At 36.2% G+C, this 10498-nt stretch overlaps 1 protein-coding gene and 1 pseudogene across 1 annotated transcript; both read right to left on the bottom strand.

The window, feature by feature from the left end:
• Positions 1 to 318: 318 nt before the first annotated feature.
• On the bottom strand, positions 319 to 1263 carry LOC109554052 (putative olfactory receptor 8G2). The gene has a single exon (XM_019954355.2). The coding sequence runs from the start codon at positions 1252 to 1254 to the stop codon at positions 319 to 321; it is 936 nt and encodes a 311-aa protein (XP_019809914.2). The 5' UTR covers positions 1255 to 1263.
• A 7008-nt stretch (positions 1264 to 8271) lies between these two features.
• Positions 8272 to 9162, bottom strand: LOC109554264 (putative olfactory receptor 8G2; annotated as a pseudogene).
• Positions 9163 to 10498: the final 1336 nt, after the last annotated feature.

The following is a 10498-nucleotide window of genomic DNA, read 5'->3' as shown; positions in this document are numbered from 1 at the left end:
TATACAAAATTATATGGATTACTACGATTAATGTCAAAATCTTCATCTTCTTCCTCTGTTTTTCTGCTGGTTTGGATTATCACTAAAAATAAAACTAAGACCACTTTATCTTCTGGAGTTTTTTTACTTTATTCATAATCACAGCCTATGATTTTACATATAAATATTACAATATAGGTTCAAGGAGTGGCCTGGATAAAATCTTGGAGATGTGTTATATAGGCAAGTATGGTTGCTTTTTTCATATCCAATAAGCTTAATACATAATATATCTTAGTGAATCAAATGACTGATATGACATCATCATATTGTTTCTATTCATATACACTTTCCACTGTCTACAATTTTTTTCAGGGCGAATTTGACATCCCTATTTCGTAGACTATAGATCAGAGGGTTTAGCATGGGCACGATGATACTGTAAAACACAGAGGACACTTTCCCTTGGTCCATGGAGCTCACAGATGAAGGCTGCAGGTACATGAATGCTGCAGATCCATAGAAAACAGCAACAGCTGAGATGTGGGAACTGCAGGTGCTGAAGGCTTTGGACCTGCCCTCAGTGGAACGAATATGCAGGATGCTGGAGATGATGAAGACATATGAAGTGAGAATAGCTAAGGCAGGAGTCAGGATGTTAAATGCACTCAAGAATATAACCAATAATTCATTGACATAGATGCTGGAGCAGGAGAGCTCCAAAAGTGGGAAGAGATCACAGAAATAATGGTTAACCACCTTGTTTTTGCAGAAAAGGAGTCTCAACAAAAATCCTGTGTGAACTGTGGATCCAATGATTCCTAAAATATAAACTCCCATTGTGAGGAAGAGGCAGATGTGATAAGACATGGTGATGTTGTAAAGCAAGGGGTTGCAGATGGCAACATAGCGGTCATATGCCATTACAGCCAACATGTGACACTCTGCAATAGCAAAAGTGAGGAAGAAATAGAGCTGTGTCATGCATTCAGGGTAGGAGATGATGTTCTTCTCTGTCACAAAGTTCATCAGCATTTTGGGGGTAATGACAGTGGAATGACAGAGATCAATAAAGGACAAATTGATGAGGAAATAGTACATGGGGGTGTGCAGGTGAGAACTGAGCCCTATCAGTGTGATCATGCCCAGGTTCCCCACCACAGTGACCACATAGATTCCTAGGAAGAAGAGGAAAAGGGGCAGCTGGAGTCGTGGTTGTTCTGTGAGCCCAGCAAGAATGAACTCAGTCACTGAGGAGTGATTTCCAGGGTCCATTGTCCTCTCCAAGGTTCTAAGTTTAAAAACAAGAAAATGAGTGTATATGTGTAAGAAGACGTGGTCATGTGAGTGTATTTTATGAGGGGGAGGGACGGATTCTGTGGAGCTCATTATTTGATCCCTCATCAGACGACATACATAAAGCAGAAATCTCTTGTGTCTCTCCTGCTACTTGGGGACAAACGATGATTCTCGTTGAACCAGAGAAGGAAATATAAACTTCACAACCCTTAGAATTCAAACACTTCCTCACTTTTGAAGAGAAAACACCATTTATGGATTTTAAAAATCAGTCAGAATGAACATTGCTATTTTTATTTCTGAGGACCTTTTCTTTCTTCCCATATTCTATATGTGTATGTTATTCATACTCATTTAAATTAGCATAAGATTTTTATCTCACTTGAAATAAGTAATAATGGTGTATACTTTCTATAATTAACAGAAGATTCACTCCCCATGTGATCTTGTGTTTATTACATCTACTCTCCAACACTCTTAAAAACAAAAACACCAATATGCATTTTATGTGAAAATTAAGTTAAAAGATTCCCACAGGGAGTTTAGTGCAGTTACTTGCTCTTTGTAAGCAAATGTCATTTTGTTTTAACCTATTGAGTTTGTCCCTGTTATATCTTTCATTTGACTGATATTTTCATTTCTAAATGATGACCAGAGTTTTAAATTTTCTTTTCCTTAGCACATCTTCTTATTGCTCCTTTCTATATACATTAACACATACAGTAAAAATAGAGATTTTAATTATTTTATTTGCTATTAGCTTTCTAAATTATCAGTATTATTTATCAATTAACAGTATTTTCCATTGTCTCTAAATATATTCAAGTCAATTTGTTATTTAAAGATGTATGTCATCTGACATACATTAGGACCTTTTTTTAAGGTCCTAATAGCTGTCACATGGTTTAATTATTTAACAAAAAAGCATGGTGCACTGTCATTTTTGACTCATTAAATTCCTTTAGCTTTTTTCTCTTTATCCCCTTTATCCTGTGAACTAAGAGTCAATATCCTTAAGTTAAGAACTTAAATAGTGGAAGCCCCAGTTAATAAAACCATTTTCTATGTGCCCCAAAATACATTTTTTATCTGGTAAAGAATTAACCTACCAATGCAGGAGACACGGGTTCGATCACTGGGTCGGGAAGATCCCCAGGAGAAGGAAATGGCAACCCAGTTCAGTATTCTTGCCTGGGAAATCCCAAGGACAGAGAAGCCTGGAGGGCTATAGTCCATTGAATTACAAAGAGTCAGACACAACTGAGTGACAACAACTCAGACACAACAACTAGACAACAACAACATGTTACATTTAATGCCTACAAATCTGTATTTATTATTGAGAGTTATTTACTGGTTATTCTTCTGTACTAGATAATATTTGGCACCATGACTTACATAGAGTGAGAAGTTAACATAGACTTCATGGAAAAGGAAATGGCAACCCACTCCAGTATTCTTGCCTGCAAAATCCCATGGACAGAGGAACCTGGCATGCTGCTGTCCATCGGTCACAAAGAGTCGGACATGATAGCACCTAACCACCACCACCTCCTCCCCAAAACTTTAGAGCTATGGGTTTCTCCCCCAACTCTGAAGGTAAAAATGATTCTGATGATGGTGGTGGATAGTTCTGAGTACTAACCTTTCAGGATTTCTCGGTGTTGAGGGTCATAATCTAAAAGTCTCTGTTTTTGTGATTTTGCATCACTGGTCCTGACCTCTGGTGAAGCTGATGATCCTTAGCAAAGATGGTTGATATTAACGGTGATTTTATATTCTCAGTATTGACGCTAAGAGTCTGATGTGTAATAAGTAATGATTCTTACTTCCCTTTGGAACCTTATCCCACAAGTATCAACTCTTGGGAAAATTAGACAATTAGAATTTCTCTCTTTTCTCCATTGCATCTCAAGTGTTTAATATGGTCACATGGATGTGGTTCATTGCTCTTGTTAGATTAAACATTGTAAGCAAGGATGTGATAGTTTTTAGAGCTCCAGTGAATTTCATGTCAAGTTAATTGAAAGTTCAAAATTTCAGGAAATGACAAAGACATACACTAAAGGAGTTTTCTAAAGTGATTTTCCACAAGGGAAATAATAGATAATGAGATAGCAACTTTTACATGTAAGCTTTAAAAGTTTCTGTTTTCATTTTCTCTATTAACTGTATTTATCTATCATGATACACCCATAAAACAAAAATGCTTTTAACATTTTAACTTGGGGACTGAATGCATCTGTTAGATAGTGCCATAATCCCATGAGTCCTAACAAGTCTAACAAGGAAAAATAATGACTTATTTTTCTCTAATATTATAAGAAGTATGTTGAGAAACAATATAGAGATACATGTGTTATCGAGATTATTTTAATTCTACATAAATTCTGAATTGTATTTGCTAGGAAATAAAAATTGTATATAATGTCTTTATTCAAAATACTTGTTAAATGTTATATCATTTTGAGGGAAAATTTACTATGAAATGTGTTGATAAAGTTTACTTTTTCAGCTTTGAGATATGATTGACATGTAACATTGTATAAGCTTACTATATACAATTGATTTGATACAATTTAATATTGCAAATTGATTTCCACTATGGTTTTAGCCAGCACATTCATCATGTCACATAGTTACCATTTCCATTTTATGGTAAAAATATTTAAGATTTACTCTACTAGAAACATATAAAATGGACTTCCCTGGTGATCCAGTGGTTAAGACTCTGCACTTCCACTTCAAGGGGCTCAAGTTTAATCCCTAGTTAGGGAACTAAGATCCCACATGCCATATGGCCAAAAAAATTTAAAAAAAATTAAATAAAAAAAGAAACGTATAATACAATATTATTAACTGTAGTCATTATTCTCTATATTAGATCCCCAGAGCTATTTATCTTACAACTGGAAGTTTGTGCTTTTTGACCTGCATCTCCTTATACTCCAATTGACCATCTGGTAAAAACCATTCTACTTTTGGTTTCTATGAGATCAGATTTGTCAGATTCCACATACAAGTGATATTATATGGTATTTGTCTTACTTTGTTTAACTTATTTCACTTAACCTAATGTCTCTGGGTCATTCCATGTTGTTTCAAATGACAGGATTGATTTCTTTCTCATGGCTCAATAATATTCCATTGTGTATATATCCCACATACCTTAGGCTATTTCTGTATATTGGCTAATCAAAGTTTGAAAGGCTTTAAATTATTTTGGGGTATCAAATTTTAATCTGATTTTTAAGGTATTTTTGCAAATTTCTGTGAAAAAAGGGTAATAAACATGGGATAGAATAATCCATAAAAACATAGGAAAATGTTGCTCATCAATAATTATCAGACCTTAGAACAATAAATATGGTACAATGTAACATAAAAAATTTTCCTTAACTTTCTGATAACTTTTATAGAATACTCACAAGCATTCTTTAATGATAAGGAGTACCATAAAAGACATCATTATTGCAGTATGTATGAGGAACCAGAAATGTGCTAGATAATAGTGTGGAGTGGTCAGAAATACATGGAAAATTGAAAACTTGCATTCGTTATTGAAAGGTATTTATAACTGAAAGGTGTGAAAAACTGGAAAAGAAGAATGGATTCAAGAAGCTATGTCAGGACTGGAAAGCAGCAAGAATGAAGTGGCAAGAATAAACTGCATTGCTGAGATATTATAGGAACTATTCCACTCAGCAGGACAAACAGTTTTCTGGCAGATCCTAATAGCTATGAAATATTAATATATTTTGCATGTTATGCATGCCATTTTAATCACAGTTCACATTATTATTCTTCTAGATACAAAGCCAAATTCAAATGTTAACTCTAGAGAGAACAACACACAGCTTTCTAGGACTAAATACAAATGCTGAAAAGAGTGGAAGACACTATTAGTTATTCCTAATTTTCTCTTTCTTCCTCAATAACAAATGCCTTGATTCTTTGCTGGGCAGGTGGCTACATAGATACCATGGTATTGCTTAGCCCTGCTATAGCCACCTTGGACTATACGACTGGGTCACACCAAAGGGAAATAGGGGGTGAGGTCTGTCACTTCAGGCAGTTGTCTTCAAGTTGGGGGACATTCTCTCCTTCCCTGTCTTTGGTTCTGATGGCTGAGGGTTAGAGATGAAGGATGAATCTGGAACTATTGTCTGAGACCAAACGATGGACGGAAGCTAGATGTTGAAGCAAAGCAGCAATTGGTAAGCAGCTTATGTCCCCAGTGAGCCACTGAAGCTGTCCTGAGTCACCTGTAGGTGTAAGTACCATGGTACGTGTGTGCTTCTGTGTGTGTGATGAACAGTCACACCTAACTGTGACTAAAACAGAAGATATAAAGTAATTTTCTGAAACCCACTCCTGTGACATCCTTGAAAATGCTAATTGTACATGAGGAATTGTACATTTTTTAGAAATTAATATATGCTTGTATGAGAATTAATGAAAGACAAACTCTGTATGAGAGCTTTATCCAAGCTTATCATAGTGCCTAGTGTTAGAATATATTTATTGTATCATGTTCTTTCCATTATTAAAACAGTGTGCCCATCTGTACTGGTATCTAAAAAATCCTATGTATTTGTTAATTTTGTCTCATCTGTAGTAGTTCTTCTTCGAATTCTTTACCTCTCATTTTTGTGGTAAAGTTTCATTTTCACTTTGGAATCTGTGTGAAATCTACTCCAATATTTTAATAGCATATCTTCTACCAGTTCTCATATCACTAGAGTCAGTGCAGACATGTTTTATCTTTCTTTAATCTTTTGATCTCTTTAATGCACAAATAGAGCTTCCCAGGTGGCAGTAATGGTAGAGAATCTTCCTGCCAATGGAGGAGATGTACAAGACACAGGTTTGATCTCTGAGTTGGAAAGATCCCCTGGAAGAGGAAATGGCAACCCACTCCAGTATTCTTGCCTGGAGAATCCCATGGACAAAGGTCACAGAGACTGTAGCCTAACGGTCTACAGTCCATGGGGTCACAGAGAGTCAGACATGACTGAGCATTGAGCAGCAGAAATACATAAATGCATGCTCAGAAACAAACAAACAAAAATTCTCAGAAATATTCCTTCCCATCTTTCAGCCATCCATGTGAAAAAATGTATTCAATATTGCTTGTTTAATGCATAGAGTAATAAAATAATTATTACACACATAAGCCTTATAAAACATATCCTAGCAATAAAAATGGAGATTGATTTATAATATATAAAATTCATATTGGTTACACATAAACATAGACATATATACATACACATATGTATACATATGGATAGATACACATGTATACAGAGAGTTTTTATAGGATCAAAAAGTGGAGTATGAATTTGAGGAATGATTGGTATGTAGAAAGTCAAGAGGGAATTTTCCTCTAATTCTCAAAGAGAGGCATAAGATTGCCTTGCACATTATGAATTTAGGTTTTATGAAGTAAGATAAAACACTCTCTCACAGAAGTGTTACTATTACATGTCTGAAGGCAAGCTGACTTCCAAGAAAACACTACCTTAGAATTTTTAGATGAGACACATGATGTTTAAAACACAGTTTGAAAGGAAAAGTGAAAGTATTAGTCACTCAGTCGTGCCTGAGTCTTTGTGACTCCAAGGACTGTAGCCCGCTTTGCTTCTCTGTCTGTGGACTTTTCCAGGCAAGAATACTAGAGTGGGTTGCCATTTCCACCACCAGGGGGTCTTCCAGGTCCAAGGATTGAATCCGTGTCTCCTGCATTGGCAGGCAGACTCTTTACTATCTGAGCCACCAGGGATTTTTACCACGTATAACATCTCATGCTGAGTCGAAGGGTAAAGAGGGTATTTATTGTTTACGTATACCTTTTTCCTCTTCAAAATAACTCAGTTGCTTTTCTATCAGATACTTTGGGGATAAGATGGGTACTTACCATTAAACAGAAAATAATTTTTCAATTTTAAATGCCTATGTGAATGAACCATCCATATGGTTATAATAATAAAAGAATATCACGTCTAAATCTAAGATTCTATAATGTGAATGGCAACAAAAAGATATATTTTTTAGAGACAAGAGAAAATAAGTACAGCATTATCAGAGAAATGGAGATGGTAGAATTATCTCAGAAATGTGGAGTAAAGAAAGCTGCACAAAGATATAAGTCAAAATACACATAATTCTTCAGGGCCATTTATAGCTGTCAATCTCTTCCACAATAGTGTGGACCATATGTATGTTCTATGACATAGAAATTATGTCTTATCACCCATCATATGCCCTTGTACTTCCTAATACATTTTATGCATAAAATAAGAATTAAAGATTGAGTTTTATAGATCGTAAATTGTTAAACATTGCTTACTTTAGAGATCTCATTTTTGGAGATATTTTTCTTATTAGTAAACAGCACCAGGCATACAAGATATTGAGAAAGTCAAAAGATACAGATCAGATGGATTTATTCCTTGAATTAAGATAAATAAATTTTGGAATTTCCCTGGCAGTCCAATGATTAGGACTCAACACTTTCACTGCAGTAGACCTGAGTTCAGTTCTTGGTTGGGGGAACTAAGATCCTGCAAGTCACACATTGCATCCAAAAAAATTAAAAATTAAAAATAAAAAAATAATTTTTAAAAGATGAATAAGTCTTGACTAAAAAAATTCCATATTCCACATGTATAATAATCCACATGAAGGCCTTTGGATATTGTTTTAATGTTTAGAGATAATACAGAATTTTATGGACATGTGGACACTGGCACATCCTCAAACAGTGCTGCTCTCCATATGATAACACTATGAGTCCAGTCCTCTCCCTGCCACATCCATCCCAAATAATCAAGTTTTAATAGTAGCAATGATCTCACTATTTGTGGACAAAAATTCCTGTGTCTGGACTATTTCCTTACCAAACTTTCTCAGGAAATCATAAATTTCTTCCAAGGTAAAATACTCTTTTTCACAGGAAACTTAATTTTCAAGGATTTTATTAAAGGCAATTTAGACATTGTTATTCCTCAGGCTGTAGATCAGGGCATTCAGCATGGGCACAATAATGGTCTAAAACACAGAGGACACTTTCCCTTGTTCCATGGAGCTGACTGATGAAGGCTGCAGGTGCATGAATGCTGCAGATCCATAGAAAATAGTGACAGCTGAGATGTGGGAGCTGCATGTGCTGAAGGCTTTGGACCTGCCTTCCTTGGAGTGGATTTGGAGGATGCTTGAGATGATGAAGATGTAGGAGCTGAGGATGGTCAGGATTGGAGTGAGGATATTAAATGCACTGAAACACAAAATAACAACTCATTGATGTAAGTACTGGAGCAGGAGAGCTCCAGTAGAGGAAAAAGATCACAGAGGTAATGGTTGATCACATCAGCCTGGCAGAAAAGCACTCTTAGCATGCAGCCTGTGTGAGCTGTGGCACCAGCCAAGCCCATGATACAAACCCCGACTACCATGCAAGAACAGAGCTGAAAAGACATGGTGACATTGTAAAGCAAGGGGTTACAGATGGCAACATAGCGATCATATGCCAGTACAGCCAACATATGACATTCTGATACAACAAAACGAGGAAGAAGAAGAGTTGAGTCACACATGCTGGGTAGGAGATAGTATTCCTCTCTGTCACAAAGCTCACCAGCATTTGGGGGTAATGACAGTGGACTGACAGAGGTCAATGAAGGACAAGCTGCTGAGGAAATAGTACATGGGGGTGTGCAGGCGAGAACTGAGCCCAGTCAGTGTGATCATGACCAGGTTTCCCACCACCGTGACCACATAGATTCCTAGGAAGAGGAGGAAAAGGGGCAGCTGGAGTCCTGGATGCTCTGTTAGCCCAGCAAGGATGAACTCAATCACTGAGGAGTGATTTCCTGCTGCCATTTTCCTCTGGGAATTTATTGAAGAACTGAAGAATTGAATTGGATATTTATTGTCTTATAACACAATAATGTGTAATATAAAACCAAGACTTTTCAAGCAGATAGCTCCAGTTCTCTGTCTGTTCCTGATCTACATTAGTGGTCAAAGTGCATCTCAGTAACATAGGATATGTAAATATTAATAAATATAAGATAGAATGCTCCTTTGTTTGTTCTATGCTATCAAACCAAAGCACTCTCCCTGTGGGTCTCGGTATTGACCAGTCCCTAGACAGCCAAAGAAATTTTCTGTTAACTTTATTATAAGAACTTTCCATGATTTGTTTTCATTCCTCTCAACTCTTCTACAGAGCAAATACTAGTATGCCTATTTTACATGCTGGATAACTAATATAGTGGTTAGATATGTTCCCACAGTTAGGCATATAAAAAGTACATGATCAAGCATACAAAATAAGGCCTTTCTGTCTCACTTTCCACCTCTTCTTTTAGCTACTCATATCTGCCCTTCTATTTCTATCTCTTTGTCATATCAGAGCAACCATTTACTAATGTAAGTGGGAAAATTAATATAAAGTACTGACAGTAGTGTATCAATAACTGATCCTTTGCAGTGAATACCTTCACTATGGTCACCTTTTCAAAAATAATGAGAATTCAGAAGTGTGAAATATTAAAGCCTAAACTCATCCACCCTAAAATCTCTTATGGAATATTCACCATGTGCTAAATACTTTGTATGACCTCTTATGGTCCTGGGCTTAGGTTCTGGGAAACCAGAGCTGCAGAATGTCAATCTTGCATGATCCTTAGGCTATAACAACAGTATGGGTGTGGTCTTGGTGTCTTTGTACTCACCTTCAAATTCACCTTCAAACCAAAACACTCCCCCATAGGCACAAGAGACCAAAGCAGAAAGAATATTTGCATCTTTCTATCTTTGGGATATGGGGGAAGAAGGCTGATGATTCCATGCACAGCACAGTGTGATGACTTCAAAAGAAAGAGACCCAAGAAGTATCATCAGAGGTTATCGGTGTATCAAAACTGATTACTATTTATTCAGTGCATACTATGTGTTGTGAAAGGCTTTTTAAAAATGGTGTCCCAGAAATCTTATGAGTGTATTATCCCCATTATATAGATGAAGATGCCATTAATAAATTCAGAGCCTTAAGTGATTTGTTAGCCATGACTGGTTTTTCAATATAAATGTGGATAATGATTTCCTAAGAGTACAGATAAAAAAAAGAAATTGACATAGCCATAAGAAACAGAAGTGGTAATTAAAGACTTGTGCTAATACTGATGTCTTCTGGAAATACTATTTCAAAGTC

Source organism: Bos indicus, chromosome 29 (genome assembly GCF_029378745.1).
Source record: "Bos indicus isolate NIAB-ARS_2022 breed Sahiwal x Tharparkar chromosome 29, NIAB-ARS_B.indTharparkar_mat_pri_1.0, whole genome shotgun sequence".
Lineage (NCBI taxonomy): Eukaryota > Metazoa > Chordata > Mammalia > Artiodactyla > Bovidae > Bos > Bos indicus.
Note: the sequence above shows the minus strand (reverse complement) of the source record. Positions and strands in the feature narration are given on the sequence as shown.

Bases quoted from the DNA above. Each gene is read 5' to 3' on its own strand.
- LOC109554052 (XM_019954355.2), bottom strand. From the start codon at position 1,254: ATGGACCCTGGAAATCACTCCTCAGTGACTGAGTTCATTCTTGCTGGG.